This window comes from Garra rufa, chromosome 9, assembly GCF_049309525.1.
Source record: "Garra rufa chromosome 9, GarRuf1.0, whole genome shotgun sequence".
Classification (NCBI taxonomy): Eukaryota; Metazoa; Chordata; class Actinopteri; order Cypriniformes; family Cyprinidae; genus Garra; species Garra rufa.
In genome coordinates this window covers 47216559-47240071 of record NC_133369.1, presented here as the reverse complement: position 1 = coordinate 47240071, position 23513 = coordinate 47216559, and the positions used below count along the sequence as shown (strand labels likewise).

The 23513-nt window shown below is 35.4% G+C and overlaps 1 protein-coding gene across 1 annotated transcript in view; it reads left to right on the top strand.

Annotated features, from left to right (window-relative positions):
* Positions 1-23513, top strand: part of ascc3 (activating signal cointegrator 1 complex subunit 3) — a 299957-nt gene that overhangs the window by 23953 nt on the left and 252491 nt on the right. Inside the window, exon 4 of the mRNA XM_073847875.1 lies at positions 1022-1142. Within this exon, the coding sequence (XP_073703976.1) occupies positions 1022-1142 (121 nt within the window). The remainder of the gene's footprint in view (positions 1-1021; positions 1143-23513) is intronic.

Genomic DNA, 23513 nt, shown 5'->3' with positions numbered 1-23513 from the left:
GAGCATAATAGGACCCCATTAACAATTAATACTACTAAACAGTATAAACTTTTAGTCCCGTCTTTTTGAGTCTTCTTTTGGCTGATATGGTTCTTAAATGTACAGTATATGCATGAATTTATAAGATGTATTTAAGTCTATTTTACTTTTTAGACTATTGCAGATCGGTATTATCCTTTAAAATCTGCTCTTAGAGAGGTAGTGGCTCTCGTAATTGAAGAAGTCCAGCATGATAATTCGATTGGACCATATTTGCCCAAGTACTGTTCTCATTCATTTAATTAACGTTGTCAGTGTCATTGTTTCACCATAAAGCATACAATCGTAGCTCATCATTTCAATATCTGCCATACTGCAGTTCTCCTGAGAGCTGAGTGCTCAACACCATATGTATTATTCTTTATGTAAAATTGATTTATGCATGAAACTGGACTGTGGCTTTTGTGGTGATTTTCAACTCATTAAGTTTCCTGAAGTCTTGAGCACATCCTGCCTGCTATCATCAGTGGTTCAACCGTAATTTTATGAAGCTATGCGAATACTTTTTTGAGTGTGGAGAAAACTAAAATAACACCTTTGTTCAACATTTTTTCCCTTGCACTACACCACAACAACCTGCAGTACCCATGATTACTGAACTCATACTAAACTGAACTTTTATGATTCACCAGTGTACACTGGATCCACTCAGGTCTCAGTTGGAGTACAATGGCCACTGATTTGCCAAAACAATTGTGAGGTTCAGGGCATAAATGTTTGAAGCACTTTGTATTAACTTAGGTTTGAGGTAGTTTGTATCAACAAGAGTTTTTGTTTTGTATTGTCTTTAAAATGTTGTGCAGAGACAACAACCTGGGATTCATAATTTGAACAGTTTAACTTTGCTGCAAATTGATTTATTGTGTTTTTGTCATGTCATTACGGTATCTGTTTTGGTTGCTGTTTTGTGCAAACTTCTCCTATAAACATCCTTTGTTTATAATCTCATATTTTTTGATTCATCTCCCTCTCTCTCTCTCAGCTGTTTGAGTTTCTAGGTCCTCAGGGGTTTGAGATGATCTCCAAACTCCTCCAGAGTAGGTCAGACATTGTGGACTCCCTGTTGTCTATTCCGTTGGATAGCAGACATCACTTCACATCAGGTGAGCTCAGTAGCCACTTCTCAGGACTTCACAGCATAAACATGGCAAATATCTACTTTCCTAGTTTCATTAGACAAGTTTAAACACATATTATTACTAGCTTTCGGATATAGAATAATAGAAAAGTCATCAGATGACACAAATGGAAATGTAGAAACACAGTACAACAGTCAGGGTCTTGAAAGTATTAAAACACCCACATATATATTACAGATAAATTGATTTCAGTATATACACTACCATTCAAATGTTTTTGAACAGTAAGATTTTTAATGTTTTTTTAAAGAAGACATTTCTGCTGACCAAGCCTGCATTTATTTGATTCATAATACAGCAAAAGCAGTTATCTTGTGAAATAGTTTTACTATTCAAAATAACTGCTTTCTATTTAAATATATTTTAAAATGAAATTTATTCCTGTGATCAGAACTACATTCTCAGCATCATTATTACAGTCCTTCAGAAATCACTCTAATATGCTGATTTGCTGTTCAAGAAACATGTATTATTATTATATTATTATCATCAAGATTTAAAACAGTTGAGTACATTTTTTCAGGATTCTTTGATGAATAGAACGATCAGCATTTATCTGAAATAAAAAAGCTTTTGTAGCATTATACATTATACCATTCAAAATAAGCTATATTTTTTATACCTTTATTTAGCAAGGATGCTTTAAATTGATCAAAAGTGATGATAAAGACATTTATAATGTTACAAAAGGTATCTTTTCAGATAAATGCTGTTCTTCTGAACTTTCTATTCATTAAAGAAAGGATTCGTCTCTGAAGGATCATGTTACTGGAGTAATAATGCTAAAAATTCAGCTTTGAAATCACAGGAATAACAGGGATTTTTGTTTGTTGCTTTAAATTTTTTGTTTCCATTTATCAAAATGTAATTTTGTATTTTGTTTTATTGTGTTGTTTCATGCGTTTTGTCTATTTTTAAGGTTATGGTTATGAAAGCATAAAAACTATTGTAACTATGATAAATTAATTTCTGTAGAAATAGTACAGAAACATATCAAAGTGCATTTAACAGGTAAGAGAAAAAAAAATTAAAACAGTCATGTATACGTGTTTTTTCTACTAAAATTGTCTGTGAACAGGTAAATATAGCTTGCAAATGGATGGATCTATTCATTATAGGTCATGGTAATTCAGCTTTTTAGTCAGTGAAAGTCTGGGAAAAGTCAGGGAATTTGACATTTGGCTTAGAATGGGCACCCTGCAACCAGAAATGCTTTATGGAATCCTATGTAGGCATTTATGTACCTTTTATGTGCTGAACTTCAAGTACTTTATTATTTGAATTTAAGTTCATATTATAGTGATTTATCTTGAAGATTGTTGGAATTCTTTCTGAAGACTTTTTTTTGTCCCCAAGACAAATTTTTGAGTAGACTGACCTTGTTTTAACGATTCTTAGATTATTGTAGCAAATCAAGTGGTTTGCTATTATGGATTCTTTTAGCATAAAAATAAGAAAAATAATATAAAAAAACTTCTAGAAACAAGGAAAAAGGAAAAAGTGAGTCGTCAAGTGGCCCTGTCTTAATGCAAATAGTGGGCAGTCTGATCCACAATTATTAAGTCATGCTCTTCTAGCACACAGTAATTTCAGAGACCTGTGTGATCTTTGACTTTGAGCACTTTTGCACGGAAACAAGTTCAAAATAATAATAATAATAAACAAAGAAAGACTGAAAGAGTGAGTGAAAGGGAGATGTAGAGAGAAATGGGGCCACTAACCTTTAACCTCCATAAAGCTTTACAAGCGCCACCTCTCAAAACACTGTAAGTCTTTAAATGTTCTCTATTAACCTTCACGTCCTGATGATTAGCTGTTTGTCTGAACTCTGGATGCCGAGTATCAGGATTTACAGTATCTGCGCACTGCTAACATTAGAGATGGAAACTCACAAGGTGATTCAAGTCAAACACAACCATCTTCTTGGAATATCACAAGACTGTTTAGATTAAAATACATTTTTCACACATTCTCTGTCACACCTTTTTTTTCTGTGAGAATGTGTGGTCATTTGCTTCTGTGCTCTACAGCAGCACTTGAACGGTGGCAACTTTAGTGTCCTGAGGTTTAAAGGCGTTGATGATTGGACAGCAAGCATGCAGCCTTTTTAAAAGCTGTTTGTCTATGTATTTATATTTATTTTTATGTATGAATTGTGTTTAATGATAATAATAGGTGTTGATCCAGTAGCAGTTTGTCTCATGATAAAATGATGAATGTGGTTTATTGTAATGGAAAACAAACCCTGGTTACTGATTTACTACAGGCAATTTAAAGAAAGACAGACCATCTTTTATTTAGTGTTTGTTTTGTTCCTAAGTAAAACCTAATACACTACCAGTCAAACGTTTTTGAACAGTAAGATTTGTAATGTTTTTAAAGAAAAAGGCTCACCAAGACTGCATTTATTTGATCCGAAGTACAGCAAAAACAGTACAATTTTGAAATATTTTTACTATTTAAAATATATTTTAAAATGTAATTTATTCCTGTGATCGAAGCAACATTTTCAGATTTGAGATAAATGCAGTTCTTCTATTTATCAAAGAAACCTGAAAAAATTCTACTCAGCTGTTTTAATAATACATATAATAATATATTAACATAATGATGAATGTTTTTTTGAGGAGCAAATCTGAATATTAGAATGGTTTCTGAAGGATCATGTGACTGGTTTAAAATTCAGCTTGAAAATCACAAGCATAAATTACATTTTAAAATATATTACAGGGCTCGAAATTAACTTTTTTACTTGGTAGCACTGGTGCTCCCAACTTCAAAAAGTTAGGAGCATCCAAAAAAATTTAGGAGCACCCAATTTCTTTTTAGTTATACGCCGATCTCGATTTTTCATGGCTGATTCTGATTAGCACACGTACATCTCGGAGATGTCTATTTGACGTCTGCATTTACATCTGCAAGACATCTACAAGACGTAGTTTGCTCATCTGCAATATGTCTATTGGACGTTTCCTATCAGATGTGAAATAGACGTCTTTAAGATGTTTGTGATTCAGAAACTGACATCTTACAGACGCCTGCCAGATGTTTGTACACAGCAGATGCTTTCCAGATCAAGAGATCTTTAACAGACATCTTGCAGACCTTTTTTTTTTTAAATATAGAAAATCAGATAGGAGTCTAAATGTCAATCAAAAATGTTTTCAATACTCAAATATAAACAAATATCAAGGAAGGAATTTTATTTCACCATTTAGTGTAGCTGCAGAATTTTAAAATATAAATTTAAGGCAATTTATGACCCTTTTTTTAAAGAGCTGCTCAAGTATGAATGGGGTTAGACAATGTACTAGAATATTAAAGCCATAAAATTAGGTAGAATATTAAGCCATAAAATTACAAGATTTATAATTAAAATACAGACACAAAAACAAAATATCTAATACAATGGCATTTCAACCTTTATACCATATAAAAGGGATAAATCAAGTATATAATTTCTTATATTTATATAAGATATATAACATTAATATTACTTAATTGTTTAGATTTTTAAAAGGCACATTAACTTCTTTCACATTTACACCTCTATGTGTTTGCTGCAAAAAAACATGGATCGATAATTGCAGTAATTTGACAATAAACAGCTGAAAAAATGTTTTGGAAATAAAAATTCATTCTCTGTCACGAGGGGGCGCTTTAGGAGTGCTGAAATATTACAGTTTCCCTAGTAACAGCTGTACACAAACCAGCCTTAACGCTGTTTTATCAGACATGACATGAAAATGACAACGACACGTTTCTGAGGACAGTCGGTTCCCTTCAGATACATTCATATAAAGACACCCGTGCCCGTTTTGACTTTGAAACGTGCAGTGCACATATTTATTCAGTGACATCATTGCCTTTTTGAAGATTTATCCAGCCCTATCGCGATCGTCTTTCCGTCCCCAACTGTAAGACCTCTTAAAATTATAAATCAAGACTTTTCTTATACTATTTTACATATTTATAACTTTTTATGGCCTTACATTTGATACAAATAAATTAAGGAGTTTTAAAGGACCTGCAGAAGTCCTTTAAGATAGTCCATCGGTCAGTCCGATGAAACATTCCGGTAGCCCGACTGGAAACACATACCCCCGGGACGTCGGGCTAGCGATTTTGCGAGCCCTGCCGGCTAATATCTCAAATCTGCATTTAAAGTAATAATGTGAAGATGAAGTTTAAATAGTTAAGTAATGTTGGAGAAAACGGCGAAACCGTCACTGTATCAGCTCACAGCAGTCTGTGCAGTAGTTAGGCTAGCGACAGTTTTGAAACTGAGTCGCACCACAATCATTTCTCTCACTCGCACAAATGCTACCAAATATAATTTGAGGTCACACAGATTAATTTTTGGTCGCATATGCATATTGCATATTGGACATTTCCAAAAAAAAAAAAAAAAAAAAAAAAAAAAAAAAAATATATATATATATATATATATATATATATATAGAACATAGCAAGCTATTACCAAATAAGATTTGATACTTAAAGTTGTTGTGAAAAGGAAATTCATCTTTTTTTCTAACTCTTTTATATATATATAATTTTTGCTTAATGACATTTTAATGTTAAATAAGCACTTTTTCTTACGTTTTCTTACAATAGGAATGATGGCTATACAATGTTTGTTTGTTTATTTATTTGGCTGAGAAATAAAAAAATATATATATGTGACCCTGGACCACAAAACCAGTCTTAAGTCGCTGGGGTATATTTGTAGTAATAGCCAAAAATACATTGTATGGGTCAAAATTTTTGATTTTTCTTTTATGCCAAAAATCATTAAGAAATTAAGTAAAGTTCATGTTCCATGAAGATTTTTAAAAGATTTTTAAATTGTAAATTGTAAAATTCCTACTGTAAATATATCAAAATGTAATTTTTGATTTGTAATATGCATTGTTAAGAACCTAATTTGAACAACTTTAAAGGTGATTTTCTCAGTCTTTTTGATTTTTTTTGCATCCTCAGATTTCTGATTTCAAATAGTTGTATCTCAGCCAAATATTGTCTTATCCTAACAAACCATACATCAATAGAAAGCTTATTTATTGAGCTTTCATATGATGTATAAATCTCAGTTTTGTCAAATTTAACCTTATGACTGGTTTTGTGGTCCAGGGTCACATATATGAAAGATATAATTGTGATAAAGGTGAAACATTCATTAGACCTTGAGTCATTAAATCTTTAATTGAACCAATTAGCTTCATTGTAAAAGCAATTATTGATATGGCTTACTGAAACTTTGGGTCACTCGATTTGTTATTATTCATAATTCAGTAACAAAACACTACTGTGTGTTGCTTGAAGATGAGCAACAGTTCTGCAGATGCTTTGTGTGGAGCTATTTCCGTTGATAAAGTTGAGCAAAAACAGACCGTACTGACAATAATATTATAATTCATAATAACTCATAATATTCACTTCCTGTTTATTCAGCTGTTGCATTAAATCACGCTCAGATTTTACATTTGTAATCGTGTAGGTAATTGTGACTGGGTAAACTGTCAGCTTTGTGAAACTATATAAAGACATGAGCATATTAACAGAGAAAAAGGTAGTGTGACACTTCTGCTTTCAGTAAGTGCTTGAAAATGACATTTCAACCCAACTTGAGAATATGAGCTTATGAAATATGTAAGCATTCTAGTTACCAGTCTCTTATTCTGTCTTCACACATCTAAAACAGACAGATCGATCATGGTAGCTTTGTTTTAAAAGTGTGAGCGGAGTGCTTTAAAACAGCACGAGGTCTTTCACCACAAATATCACATAAACCCGTCTACAGCCAGCTACAATAATAAACCATCGCTTTCATAAGCACTGTGAAGTGTGACAAGCCCACGGACAATAAAATGTGCAGCAGTAAAGTAAAAAAAAAATCAAAGCTAGTTCAATGTAAAGTGTCTTTAAGAGGGTTTGTCCTGTCTTTCCACACTCACCGTGAGAATAAGTGACTATGAGTGTATGTGCAGCTCTATTGCAGGACTGTAATTTCTAAGCTATATGTCATTTCAGTTAGCACTCTCTTCCTGTGAGCACTTGGCCATTAATGAGGAACTGAGCTGCTCTTGAAAGACTTAATCCATTAAACTTCCACTTTTTAGTGAAATGGCTCTTTTCTGTAAGTGTTCATAAAATTAGTACAATTACCAGAGGTCGCCTTCGCTAGTGTGGGCACTGTAATAAGCTCTGGAAGTGAGTGAAATATATTTACACCACTGTATAATCAAAGGTTTATTATATATATAATCAGAGGTTGCTTTAGACTTTGACATTGCCTGTCATTTTGACTTACAGGGTCATAAAAATTCTGTTATAATCTATTATTACCTGCCATTTTTATATTTTAATTAGAATAACACATTTATTTACTTTTGTTTATTTATTTTTTTGTTCATTTTCATTTTTAATGAACCTACAGGACAACAGCGCAGTGTTTAAAAACAACAATATGTTAGGGCTGGGACAAAAACAAACTAACAGAAAAATCGGTCCATCAATTTGAATAGATTCTCAGTTTAAAGAACCAATATCGATTCTTAAACCCCAGTCGATCTTTTGGTCTAACAGTTATGCTGTTTTCAGTGGCCGAATGAACAGTGCATAGTGTGCCTATCATTCAATAAATCGCAATAGGCTGAGCTCTGTGATTTGTTGCTTTTGATGTGAAACAAAATCTCAGATTTTAAATTCTGTCCATTTCACTAGGAGATTCAAGCAATAAATACCATTTTGGCGATCTTCAATGTGGCGTGATAGATCGCTGTAGCTAAAGTGGGTAGGCTACCCGCCTGTGCGTAATCAAATGCATAGCAAAAGATTTGTGACAGTTTCATTTTTGTTCTGGATGCTGTGCTCTGCTGCCACACTTGAGTGCACTCGCCACCAACTGGACAGAGGTGGGAATTACACAGCTACAATATTTACAATAGGTCACCCTCAGTGTTTATACAACAGTTCGTTCTGGTTCTCAAATCTGATTAAATAAATGAAAATGTATATAAACAATATTTTAAATAATGTATTTAATAGTGTTTAGTATTGAGAAACGTATGTGTATCCGTGATGGTGATTTAAGTTACATTGTTCCGCCATTAGATGATGACAAGAGACTGTTTTCATGAGTGCGTCAGCAGTAAAATGTGACTTTGGGACTTTTAAACTAAAAAGTTATTAAGCTGAAGTTATTTTTAGCTTCAACAACTGCTTGACACAGCAAATAAATACACTGAGTAGCAAAATCACCCTTAACAGATGAAACAATAATAACGCTTTCTTCAGTAAACATTCAAACTATGTCATATCATCATGAATATGAATAATGAATGCTCTATCAGATGCAGGTACGTTAATCACTTGTTCAGCCCATCTCTCTCTCATAATACTCATGATACATTGAGGTTTATTGCAGTAATACAATAGGCTTTCAATGAAGCAACTCAATGTTCATTTATTACTAGTTCTTAATTGACGTTTTGGAATTAGTAACGTAGGCTTATGCTCAGCTGATCAACCGTCAAACTTTGATTGAATCCATGGCGGAAGGAAGTAGTTCACACATAAGAGGGCTTTTAAAGACATCCCAATGTTATTTTGTATTTACACGCTCATGCCATCAAACAGTTGTACAAACACAATATCACACTCGTAGACTTGAGATATAGCTGTATATCGGTACAGCTGTGATTTGGCTGTAGGAACGAGGTGTCTTTAAGAAACCCTCTTTTGTGCAGAACTACTCCTTCTGCCATGGATTCAAATCTCAGATTGACAGTTTAACAGTTGAGCCAAAGCCTCTGTTACCAATTCAAAAACGTCACTTTAAAACTAGTTAAAAAAGGAACATTGAGTTGCTTCATTAAAAACGTATTGTATTGCTGCATTAAAAGCTGTGTATTATGTGCAGTAGAGTATTGTGAGAGAGAGATTGACTGAGCAAGTGTGATTTACCTGCATTCATTCTTCAGCTCAATCTCATATTCACAATAAAACATTAGTTTGAATATCCACTGAGGGTGAATTCCATCTGTTAAGGGTGATTTCCAATGACAGCGCTGCTCAATGCATTACTTAGCTGGCATTGCTTTTATTTTAACAGCATACACAGAGCTTCCTTTCTCCATTTTCAATAGCTTTCTGTCTTTGTTTAACAGGTATGACTAAAATTGTATTACACTTTTTAAATAAGGTAAACTGTATGAATAAAAAGAATTAGTAGTCGCAGAAAGTCAAATACTAATACCTTCTCTATAATACTTTTTCTTCTCCATTTCTATGTTGTCTCTGTATAACTTTCCTACTAGATATTTAAAAAAAAACATTCGGCAAATATGTGCTGAACATTTCATTTAAACAAGTCTTTGAGTATCTAATAAATGTTTAATTTCAGTAACCTTGCAAACTTTGTTGAATTCAGGTATGAGATCGTCTGAAATGTGCTTTTGTGTACTGCACTAAAACGTGTGTACTGTGTTTAATGGTTGGTCTGTGTGAATTGAATGCTAACAGGAGAGTTGTGCTGTCATGAGCGTTGTGCATGATTGACAATCTTTAAATCCTTGATTTTAAGCCAAGCTGTGCTGTATCCGGTTTGCCACTGTCATATTCATGTCATTATAACTTTGTGCTGTATATGAAATTAGCGCTAGCTTGTCCAAGTGTGCACAAACTTACCAGATTACTAAGTGCAGCAATAGTTAGTGTTTATTCTTTTTTTAATTCATATTTTTTACCCCCTTTTTTAAAACAAAAATACTGCAATAGAATTACTGAATCAAGAATTTGCCTTCGGAATGAATAACTTTTTTTTTTTTTTTCAAATTATATAATTTAGTGTGCATGTATGCATGTGTTTTTACTATCTTTAAATTAATATCGTAAAGTCATATTGACTGTATATCAGCCACTGGCCACCCTACTCTCTAGGATATTGGCTACGGCCATCACAAAAACCATATCGGTTGACCACGATAAAAAAATATATATATATAATTATAAAATAAAAAATAATAATCTTCTCTGAATTTTTGATGGGTAGTGAATTTAAGAGCACAGTAAAGTTCAGTATTTTTAATATTTTAATTTATTGACAACCTGATGGTTTGTTGGGCAACTTTATGAAGGTCACAGGTGTCAGTAATGATAGAAGCGATAAAAAATATGGCGTGCAACTCTAAAATCATTGAGAATTGTGTACCTGCACCAGCTCTCCATAACTTGAGCAAGTAAGCCGCATGAAAGGACGAAAGGAGGGGATGTTCAACGGCCGTGTCTGTAGGGGCTCAGGGGGTGCAGACGTGACCGTGTCCCCAATACAGAACCGAAGAAAAGCCCACAGCCGCCTTTGAGATGGAAATGTTAAGGAGGTAGCGAGGGTGTCCAAGGCAATATGAATTATTCAAAAGAACCTTTTGAGTCTTGACGGTCAATATCTGTGACTGAAAAGAGAGACAAGCCCAGAACCGCGGTTCTCAGAATAGGATCCTTAGATCTGAAAGTATGAGCTGGTTTGTCTGTAATAGGCATTTCTGTCAGAGCTGCGAGATGTGAACTAGGTTACAACCAGTTTGGCATAAGAATGTGTGCGAGTATCAGGCTTTGTGTTACACTGATAGCACAGCCGAGTTCACACACAATGCCATGAATGCATGTTTCATGCTCCTTCATGTATCCATGAAAACATGAGTGGCCTGCCATAGATTTTATATCGAGAAAAGCAGGAAAAAATAACTTTCTGAGGAACTCTTTCTTGGTGTATCAGGTTCTAAGGTCTTAGCTTTTATCTGATTGAAGTTTTCTTTGATTGAATAGTTCAAGAGGGTATTCGTTACACAATTGTTGCACTTTTTTTTTCCAATTCAAAGTTTAGTACTAGGGCTGTCATGATTATGAAATTTGGCTGACGATTAATTGTCTAAAAAATAATTGCGATTATGTTGATTAATTGTCTGGTTTAGGGCATTGACAATTATGACGATAAATTGTCTGTTTTATGGCTTTTGCATACATCTTTATGCGCATTGTTCATTAAATTGTTACAAAGGATTGTGATTAAGGACTACATAACATGCAAATGTTTCTGAAAACCAGAGTTACCTTCTGAGACACAATCATATAAACCCCCACCCCAATACTTTTTTTTAGATTTTTCTTCTAATATTTTGAGAATCGTGAACAGTGAATTTGCTGTGCCACATATACACTGTAGCAAAATTCAATTGTCAGTTCACCTTTTACTCTGTACACACATAATAATAAAATACTGGAGTGACAACTGGATTCGACAACCGCATTAACTCCAGAAAAATACAGCTAACATTGGTGACAAGCGCTTTTACAGAAATGCTATGCCCTGCATTTCACTTTTTTTCTACGCCCTTCGGGCCGGGCTTCGGCTCTATTTTTACGTCATAGTTCAGGTGCGGTTCTGTTTTAGGTTTTTCCTCCTTTTTATATTTTAGACATCCATCAATTATGGTACTTTTGAGACTCGGATGGCGTTTAGTATCTCAGCCAGCAGCAGTGCCTTCAGCGCAGCTGGAAGAGATCCGCGTTGAAGCGCACAATAGAATGAAACTTGCCACAAAGCACTGGCAAAAGAATGTGTCGGGGGGAATTAGTAAGGAGATATTTGAATTGTTTATTAATAAACTAGTGTATTCTAAGTCAGTGTCGCAAAGATTCTGACTCGCAGTCTCCTCTTTGGACGCACCTTTATGGTGCGTTCACACCGGACGCGAATGAAGCGTCAAGCGCGAGTGATTTACATGTTAAGTCAATGCAAAGGCGCGAATAGCCATCCTGCGGCGCGAAACGCGCGAATAGCGCGAATGAATCGGAGCGCATTGAGCGTTTCAAGCGATTGCAGCGCCATTCGCGCGAAACGCGCAAGTTCAAAAATCTGAACTTTGGCGAAAATCCGCGCCACGTTAACCAATCAGGAGCTTGCTCTAGTAGTGACGGAGGCAGACATCCGAAACAACAATGGCGGACAAAATCACCGTTGCTGTCTGTGGTTCCTCGGAGCTGTACGATACATCTTTGGACTTTTGTAGAAACAGGAATAAAAAGGATCTTGCTAGGAAGAAAGTGAGTGAAGAGGTCGGACAATCTGGTTAGTTTTAAAAAACGCTCTTTACTCAATTTGACCTACATATACATACATATTGAGACTACAAGCAAGCTAAAGCTGGCAAATTGAGCTCATTCACCTGTTTTACAACTACTTTCCCGCTGACGATCGGCAGAAGCCCCTCCCATGACGCGAATTCGCGTCTGTTGTGAAGAAAATGTCACGCGCGAATGACGCGAGTAAACTCAAATGTTCAAGCGTTCAACTACGCGCGAATAGCGCGTTTTTTCCGCGCAAGTCGCGTCCGGTGTGAACGCACCATTAGAGAGAAATGCATCTTTGCAGATTTCATAATAAAAGAGTTCTTGTTTTCGATTTGTTTTATTTCATTAAGTAATCATTTACAGCTTTCTAATATAAATTATTTATCACGTCTGTGAGGCATGTATTCGCTGAGTTTCTGTTCATTTTTTTGAAGCGCTCCTGTTCAAGAACGAGACGGCTGAAAGCGCGTCATGTTTGTTTTCTTTATTTTATAAAAGCTCTGTTACAAATGATGTATTACTCTTACCTCTGTGAGCAAAAATGAAGGACCATTTTAAATAGTTTTCACTTAAAAAATGCAAGCGTTTGCATTCAGTATTCAAAATGCAAGCGCTTCAGTTTCCACTCTCCACAAAAACGATCGGATAAGCACCTAATAGCGCACATTTATCTAGGTTTAACGTTTAAACTAACATTGTTTTATGCTTGAACTGTTTTTATATCTATAGATTTAATTTTAGGCAGGTTGTGATGATTTGAGAAGGCAAATTGATTAAACAGAACAATATTCCGCTGGTTGCTGTTCGTTACTTTAAAAAACAAAAACCTATATTTAACGAACAAAAAATGCTCAACGTTTTTTCTAAATTAACTTTACATTACGTTTAAAACTGAACTGTTTAAATAGCTGAAACAGTAAGCTGTTTTGGGGGAAGGGGGGAAAAAGACAGGCTCGGGTCGGGGTCTAATGCAGTGTGTGTGAAACCGAACTGAACAACTAGTTGTATAAAAAAACAAAATCCAAATGCTTCATGATAAAAATAAGACTCGTGTCTGCTCACTTTGATAACTCCATAAACCTGATCGCTTTTTTGATCCGAGCTTTAGCCCAAAAAATGCTTGTAATGATCATGGCAGCCTGAACAAGCATAAACACAACACAATACCTCCATCCACTGTTCTTTGGTTAAACTGCTGAAAATAACAAGCGTTTTGTCACTATTACTTTTGTCACAATAACAGATACTGAACATGCAAAATGTTGCTATGGTTTCCAAGCTGTCAATCATCGCATTTTTGAGACTTTTAGGGGATTTCACTCCAGCATTTAAATGCTGTTGTCACTCCTGGAACTTAGCGTGTACGTGGCCTATATGAACGCACTGCCTTTTTTGTGGTTGCTAAAAGAGCGCAATAATGGCGGTTGTCTGAACTGACGGCGGGTTAGATGAAAAAAGTTATTTAACAGTCGTGACAGGCCTAGTTAGTACACCTAAAAATAAAAGTTATGACATTTACTAACCCTTGTATTATCTTCAAAATGAAAATATTTTTCCTCATCATTCATCTTATCATTTTTGTTCATCCATGGAAAGTCAAGGTTATCAGCATTTTCAAGCTTCAGAAAGTATATAAAAAATCGTAAAAGTCTTTGGTGTAATCCAAGTGTCCTGAAGAGGCTTAATTGCTTTTTACGTTGATTTAAAGGTGACCTATCATGAAAATCTGACTTTTTCCCTGTTTAAGTGCTATAATCACATCCCCAGTGCAACACAGAAAAAGTGAAAAAGGACAACCTAGTAATCTGTTATCTGTTCAACACCTTTGAGGCTAGAAAGCTGGTAAACATTTTGTCAGCAGCACAATGGAGATCTGCTGTACATTCTGTCTACTTTTTGTGCATCATTGTAAGCTTGTTTGAGGGTTGCTGTAGGTCTGAGCTTACCTCAACAAAGAACATGGTTGTTTGGGCAGCCAAAGGCTTTGAGAAGTTGAACTTGCTGGTTTTGAAGCAGTTCAGCCCAGCAGCAGCACATTAAGAAGATGAAAGCCAAATGCGGTAGTTTAATGTTATTACTGACGTGAGTGAGAGAAGATCACAGCTGAAGAAGGTCTGCCTCTTGGTGATAATTTCTCATTCTTTCATTCTTTTTATTTAATGGAAGACCAAAACAGAATTACTAAGTGAATTAAGGTCTTTTATTTTTGATATCTATCTGACACAATTAAGATTCAAAAGAACACATAAGCAATGTGAAGCTTCTAAAGAGTATTTTGTGTCTCAGCTACGGATTAGAGCGTTTCATGTTTAGAATAGTATACTAACATATGAATAGTTTTTGCATAGAATGTAAATTATCTGTATGCACTGAAAATAACCCACTATTGTTGACAAAATGAGCAGCATGTAACAGCTTCAAAACACTGTGTTCCACCATACAATGTGCTTGACTAGACTTTCCATTTTCAGTGTAATGAATGACCCAGAGGTTATTACAGACTTATTTTAGACTCATTGTTTGGTCAGACTGCCAGATGTTTAAACTGTTTTACACAAAAGGTAATTCTAAATGTAAATAAGCCTGTGACATTAGTAGAATTAAGAAATGAGGCAAATGTGCCTGCTCTCTGTGTTGTGTCAATTCATGCTGCATTTCTATTTGATATCGCACCAATTTAGAATACTTTTTGAAATAAGGCTGCAGCATATATTGAAATGAAATCAATACTGCCATATGGCTTGATGCGATTATCGAATTTTGAATCGTGCATTTCAGAGCTTACTACTAACATACAGCTCATGATATGGTATCTCTGCTTCTCGGTTCATAGTAAATGAAACAAATACTCGTTCAAGTCTCGTTCTTGTGTCGTGAGCTGCATGCGTGTAAATGCAAGCAAAATGGCAAAATAAATAATTTAATATTTATTTAAGATGTAAATAGTGGTATTATAATTTTAGTTGTACTGCAAAATTATTTTATCAAAGGCTGTGTGTTTTATTTTACATTACAGTAGTATTATTAGTAAATATTTCATATTTTGTTTAACCTCTTAAGCTCTTTGGCATATTTTGGATTTTTACTGATTTTGGCATACCTGAATTTAAAACGGTGTCCTACTCACATACATTGGAGTAACTTGATAAAAATGGTCTCATTTCACAGAAAATACTCTAAATTTTATCACATGGCTGGAATAATATATATATTTTTTATTGTGTTTTTATTTGAAAGTTTTCAAGATATGTTTGGCCCATTGTACTGCAGAAAGTTTCTTTTGATTTCACTAGGTGCTAGTAAACAGGGGAAAAAATAATTTTCTTTGTAACATTTTTTTTTTTAAGTTTTTAAAATTTATTTTAATGGAGGCAATATGTCCTCTATGTGTCTCCATTTTGCAAGATAAGGTATACCTGAATTCAGATATTGGGCTAAATGGATAAAAATCATCTCATTTTACGCAAAACACCTTAAATGTTAACACATGGGTGGGAAAATTCATAATTATTATTATTTGTTCACAAAATAGTTTCCCAACTCTGCATTGAGCTGGCCACTAGTGCGCATTTCGGATTGGTCTAGACCTGGGTTTCTCAACTCTGCCCCATTAGGTCCATTTTCCTGCAGAGTTTAGCTTCAACCCTAATCGAACACAGCTGAACAAGCTAATCAAGGCCTTCAGGATCACTAGAAAGTTACAGGCAGGTGAGTTTGATCAGGGTTGCAGCTAAACTCTGCAGGAAAGTGGACCTCGAGGGCCAGAGTTGAAAACCCCTGGTCTAGACTCTAGGAGTTTGATCGATGTCTCTTTGGACAGATCTGATTGGGAGCTTTTCAGACATACACCACATTACGTATAGCGTACATGACATAATCGCTAGTCAATACAATTGTGTTAAGGCAAAACTAGTAGAAACCACACCATTCAACTCCATCGCACGCATTGATCGTTCCATCGCAATATATCGTATTGCCGTTTAGCTGTACAAGCTCACAGAAAAGTGAGCATAGCCTCATTTTTAAGATAACCTATTCTAAGTGCTATTCTAAGTGCTATATAAAGTTTGTGGCCACTTTTAGCAAACTTTTAGTAGTAATCGGAGCAGGAATGTGACGTAAATGTTTATTTGTTTACAGTAGTGGTGGGCCATTATCGGCGTTAACGTGCTGCGTTAACATGAGACTCTTATCGGGCGATAAAAAAAATATCGCCGTTAATCTATTCTCAAAGTTGGGTTGGGAGCTGGGTCTATACTACACAAGCTATGATGACTTTCACCTTGATATTTTAGCGTGAATGTACTGTATACCTAGCCGAATTGCGCTGTAGGGGGTGAGAACGAGTCTTTGAACCTGTGTGTATGCCTACTGTGAAATTACCACATCAAACGAGACGTGCTAACATGGATGCAGCTATGAAGCCGCCGAGTTTGCTGACTCCGGCCTGTTTCTATCCAATTGGCATTTTGGTGTACGTGATGACGTCAATCCCTGAAAAATTTGTGGTATAAGTGCCAAAATCCATCTCAATATATTTTTACAGCTCCTTTTTTAGGAGCTCTGTCAAAAACAGGTCGATTTTGGCCCATCTAATTAATATTCATGAGCCTCTCTTCTGATTGGCCTATTGTTTTCTGAGTGACGCACAGCCAGGCCAACCACAGGTAACTACGTCATGTATGCTGTAAGCGAGCTCAGAGCAATACTGCCCTCCAAAGGCAAAACACAGTAACTACACATTTGGTCAAAATTGAGTTACGGCTTAAAATGGACTTTTTGACAACTGTTTTGTCTTGTGGCAAAGTCTCCTGGTTCAATTTTGTCCCGTTTCAGAAAAACGTTCAGAGAAACAAGAGTGTCAACATGTTTGACTAGCTGTTGTAAAAACTTTAAAGGCATTTTTCTCAGTTTCAGTGTTCGCGTAGTTACTGCTCTTTGCCTTTGGAGGGCAGAATAGAGAGAGCCTAGCTTGCTGATACTCAACAGGATATTTCAGAATGATCATTAATGTTTTTTCTTTTTCAAACACCGAATGCAGTAAGCTACATAACTGTTGCTTTAGTAAAGCCCCTTTCACAATGCTCGCTGATTCTGGAAAATTACGGGAATGAGCGCTGTGTGAACAAAAGCCAGAACCATAAAGGCAGTGTTGTAGTGATGATGCACGTTATCATGCGACTCTTCACGACGAAAAAATACGTGCAAAGTGGAATGAAGCGGCGATCAGGCAGAGCCAGCTCCGCACTATCAGCGCTGAAGCACAGATTGTTCAGGTTAGTTTCAGTTTAGTGAATCGTTCGCGTTGCATTACATCTCACATCCAAACTTCACATGTCTTTATGGGTTGTGTGTAAAGCATGCACAGATTCCGGAAAACAACTGTGAATGAACCAAATTAAACAACTCCGGAACAAATCATGGGATACATTATCCATGTATTTACCGGAATCGCTGAGTGAAAGAGGCTGAAGTTGACGTGCCAGTGGTCTCTTATATTCACGTTGTTCGGAAGCCTGTGCAATGATGTAGTTTCCTGACATCCATGGACTGAACAGCGTTTTCTCGACTTGTTTTCGTGTTGTTGTTGCTCAACAATGGAATGGATGCATTGTTGTCTGGGTTTGACAAAAGGAGGGTGGGACAGTGGTTGGTGTTCCGGGTGGTGACTGAAGGCGGTGACTGAGTAGATCTGACGTCACTTCTTTACGGAAGTCACAGCGTCTCGTGAAAAGAAACAGCTACAGATCTGGCCATTAAAAATGCGTCTTTTTTCACGCGGCAGCCTGCAATTCAGCACGCGTCGCCACGCGGCGGCCTGCAGGGGCTTTTTTAGGTTTTTTTAAAACGTTGTTGCGCTTCATATAATATCCACCAGGTGGCGCAAGGAACAACATTCTGTGGCCAAGCCCTGCACAAAGAGGGCTATTTGGACAGTATTTATGTCTGTTGTTTCAATATCTGGCGCCATAATCGGTAATTCATTCTGTATGTAACGGCAAAGTATTTATAATTTCGTTTCCTTTTTATTAAGTTAATTTAGAAAAAAAAATTGGAGCATTTTTGTTCGTTAAACGTAAGCTTTTTGTTTCTTAAAGACCAAGCGGCAGACAGTGAGTTGACCTACTCTTTCAATTTGCCTTCTCAAATCACGAATTGGCTAAACTAAAATCCATAGATGTAAAATAAAAGAAATAAATAATAATAGATATAAATATGCGCTATTAGGTGCATATCCAATCGTTTGTGCGGAGAGAGCAAAACACATTTTTAGGACATGAAGGCTCAAGCTCGATCAGTTACATTTTTTTTTCAGTGGAAAATATTTAACCGTTATTTTTTTGTCAGACATGATAAATAAATATGTAGAAAGACTTAAATTACTACTTAACGAAAAAAACAAATAGAAAACAAAAACTGTTTTTATTATGTAGCTAGTCCATAGAGATGCATTTCTCTCTAAAGGCGCGCGTCCAACGAGGATATGAGGACTGTTAACTGCATCATCACTGACTCAGAAAACAGTAGTTTCTAAATAAATAATTAAAATATCTCCTTACTATTAGACAGTCATGGTATTTACTTTTGCCAGTGTTTTGTGGTAAGCTTTAAACAAGGAACCCTTCCAAGCTGTGCTGAACGTGCGCTCAATGCTGCTAACAGGACCGTCATGGTAGCCTGGTCTCGTGGTTCCTCCAGCGCTGCAATTTTTTTTTAAATCACCACTGAATGTCTAAAATATAATTTTAGCCCGCATTTGATCTTTGACGGACTAAAATGCAGGGCTGTAATACGTCTTAAAAGTGGAACATGGAAATATAATGGATGTACTGCGAAAAAAGTTTTATACTCGACATTGTTTCCAAATGGTTAAATGTGAGATTCTGGAAATGAGAATTAAATTTAGCGTGTCGGGTCGGGAAGAAAATTATTCTAAGTGGGTATATATAGGCTATATATTCTAAGGGTATATATATAGTTAGTATCATAGGCGGAGCGTGTGTAAGGCTGGGGAAGGCTTGACCTGGGGCCAAAAAATGCCACTAAATTGGACATATTCCCCTGCCCAAACAAAATCAATATATTACGTCTGTTGACAATAAAATGAAAATGAATAGAAAATGTAAATTGCGGCATTACATTAAGATCAGATAATCTGCACCGTAATTCTTTTTAGGCGTTTTTACAGTGTTATAACGAACCACACACGATTCTGTTGGGTTAGGAATGCAATGTCTATCAGAAGCGTTCAAATGAGTCTTGTCAGTTTTGTTGAGTGCGCGCAACTCTTGATTTTTAAAAAAACCATAAACAACAAAGCTCAGACGCACCTAAAATGTAGCTATAAGTAAGAGATTCGTTACACAGGGAATACAACGAAATCATGGTTTACATTTAAGATACAAGTTCATTTAAGATATAAGATAACATGTATATTGAAAAGTTCTTTAAAAGCATCTGGATGCAAAAATAGTATTTTTTAAAGGTGTTTTTAAAGCATTTGCTTTATGGATTAAAATACTAATAGGCTAATAAATAATTTGCATATCGGACAAAATTGCGTTGCAGCAAATCCTCTAAATTTTAAGATATATAGAACAGAGAAACATAAAATCTGAAAATATAAGCAGCTACAATTATTAAAGTTTTACATATACTCTATGCCAGTATAATTTGTAATTATAATTATTTTATAGTATATTCTATAACATTATAATTTTAATAGAATTATAAAATAAATATAATCAGCCCTGTTTTAGGCTTTTCCTTACTTTTATATTTTAGACATTCATCAATAATGGAGATAAATAGAAAAATTTCTCGCCATTTCTAAATTGGACGTGCCTTTATATAGAAATATCTTTAAATCTTTAGGCCTACAGATTACATAATGAACGTTTCTATTTTCGATTTGAATTATTTCGTTTTAAAGTGGTAATTTAAAGCTTTTGTTCATTGTGAAGCGATGTTCAAGAACAGACGGCAGAAAGCGCATCTTCTGTTTTCCTTTATTTTATAAACGCATGAGTTGTTTATAGGCTATTGTGAGTGCACTAAAATAAAAATGGACCCGTTACAGGTCAGAATGATGTATTACTCCTATACCTTTATAAGCAAAAATGAAGAAATTATTTATTTATTTTCACACAAAAAAAGTGATTGCACTGGTGCCTCCATTTTTTTCACAACCTTTCAAACATCTAACCTCACAATTGTTAATGAGGGTCGTTCGTGTCACTTTTAAACTTGCCATTTCACCTTTCACCTTCCCCCCAACCTATGAATAAAGGTGAGAAGAGCTGGCTTGGCTCCGGGGGGGGGGTGAAGTGCTAGGGGTGTCTCATTTCTCGTTAGGTTGGAAGGGTAGGGGGAAGGGGAAGGGCCAGATAGGCCTCCAAACAAAGAATTTTCGGGACCTCATTTCAAACGAAGGGCTAAGAGAAATTTCCATTTTCCAACATGCCTGCTCACTCGAGCAAGCAGACTTATAAATATAGGTAATTTTTGCCATTAATAAGGATATTTATGACAATTTTTCATTATATGTATATTACCTTTAATCTTGTGTTTGTGTTTATGGTGTTGTTCTGTAAATAAACGTTTGCAAAAAATCGCTAAAGTTTGCTAGCAGATAGCACTGTTTGCACTGATTGATATTACAAAATATATTTTTATGTCATATACACTTGACTGCAAGTTAGAAACATGGAAGGCCATGTGGCGAGGGAATTTCCCACACCCCAGTCATTTAAATCAGTACATAATAATGAAAAAAAAAAAAAAATACCTTACAATTAAAAAGAAGCAGATTTTTACCATCTGAAATTTCTTAAACCAGTGAACCCCTGTAAACATTTCAGTCCAAGGATCCAGTAAACCAATGCGCTCAAATTGAAAGTTCAAAAGGAAATTCAATGGAGTAGAATTTAACACTTTCTCAGAGTTAGATTTTAACACTTTCTGGAGTTAAAATATTAATCATTTGGAGAGTAATTTTAACTCTAAAATTTAGTTAATTATAATTTAAACTCTTTAACCAGTGTTAAAAACACTTCTTAGGGTAAACACAATATGTTTTATGTGGAAATGACTACACTGAAAGCCATACTCTCAACTAGCTGCTTTTATTTCAGGAAATACATAGATTGGATTTTGAAATTCCATGCATGTAAACACTTTGAAATTAACTGCTGTCATAAAATACTGTAAAATCTAACAGCAAAACATTTACATTTAATACATGTCTGCAGTGCCAACAAGAAATGTTTAGTAAAATTGTATACAGCATAGTCAAAAACACATCATTGCATTATATAAAATCAAACCTGAATAATTATAAAATAGTGCAGTAGTATTGTGTAACCAGAGGTAGATATACATCAGATGAAGTAACAAGAAACAACTCCACAGTGATACCAGGATACATTCCATGAATTAGTTTGAGGCGCCTGAATAAAAACAAAACTGAAAGCTGAAGGATGGAGCACAGAGGACAGAACTTAACATTTTGCTTAAATAAGAATACTGCTTGTTCAACTGCCTTGCTCTCAGTTCTTTGACTTCAGTTCTACCTATATCATTATTATATACATTTGTCTTTAAAAAAAAATATGTACAGGCTGGACAGAGCATCATGATACTTTACTTTACTTGAACAGCTCTTCAACAATACCCAAGGTTTCACATGACTGACAAGGCGAAACTTCTCAGTCCAAGACGATGTAAAAGGTGGAAACCTGTGCTTTTGATGTCCCTGAGGAAAGATGATATGGCTGAGGGTTTTCTTTAGTGGCCAGATGATGGTCATCAATACTTTGGCATGACCGAAACACAAGATAAACATCCCTTTATAAACAATAGGCATTAAAGGAAGAGTCCACTTCCAGAACAAAAAAATACAGATAATTTACTCACCCGCTTGTCATCCAAGAGGTTCATGTCTTTCTTTTCTTTCTTCAGTCACAAAGAAATTGTTTTTTTTTTTAAGAAAAGATAATCGTTCAGACAAATGTAAAAATATATATTTTTTTCAATAACATTTTGAAGTATTATTTAATACTTACCAGTCCTTTGACATCCAAAAAGCAAGAAAACATGTAGTACATCAGCTGAGCCCTGGTCATCTTTTTTCAGTGTTGTTTTATCTCAAAAACTTCTGCTGGACTACACAATAACATCAACAACATGTTATTTACAAAATAAATCATAAAATTACAGTCACTTACTCTTTATTAACTGATTACTAAACACATAACTCACCTGAATTGAGAAAATCTGAGAAACAAATTTCGTCCAGTTTTACTACTACTTCCCTCCATCCAGCACTTCTGTCAACATCCTGACAATGAAGAGAAAACATGTAATTTAAAACAACCTGTTAGTGTGATTGAAAATGCAAAATGTTTAATATGAAAGCCACGAACTCTCATAGGTCACGAGTCACTACTAAAACATTTGTAACGTTAGCCGTTACGACTCAAAACATTGCAGGCATTACTTTACACGTTCATGGCTAAACTATGATCGTTTTTAGCCAGGGTAAAGTTAGACTTAGACACTTCAGTTTACTGACATTGCTAGATATTACCTCGTCTCGTCGGCATGACATTATGGAAGCTTAACAGAATGTTTCTTGAGCGAGTCGCAACTTAAATTTGACAGCAAAACACTCGTTTACAAAAAAATAAGGTGAACAGAAAGACGTAAGCTAATATTAGCTTGTTCACATCGAAAAAAAGTCCGCTCAAAACAGCCATGTTTTGCATCGGAGATTCATTCAACACAAAGTTCGCCGCGGTTATTGGCGTCAGTACACTAACGTAACAGCTATAATCAGCTGTCTGTCAGAAGATAAAGAACATTTTGGAGTTAGTTTTTTACCTACCTCATGACGAAGTAGACAACTTCATCAGTCGATCGTGTGGCAGAACCAGGCTCGTGTCATGGCGCGCTCCTGATGTAACGTTATTGTTAAAACGTGCCCCTGAACACCAATGAATGAACTCCGAAATACAACACAGCCAGGGAGTATCCCGTAACACAAACTGTTGTGAAAGTTAAAGAATAAACTCCAAAAATTTAACTCTTTCACACTTTTTTGCCTAACTCCTGATTTTCGAACTCCAGCAATTTGCTGTACACAAATGAAGCATTTACCCACTTCTCAAGGCACCACTACACCACAGATTTGCAATTTGCCGT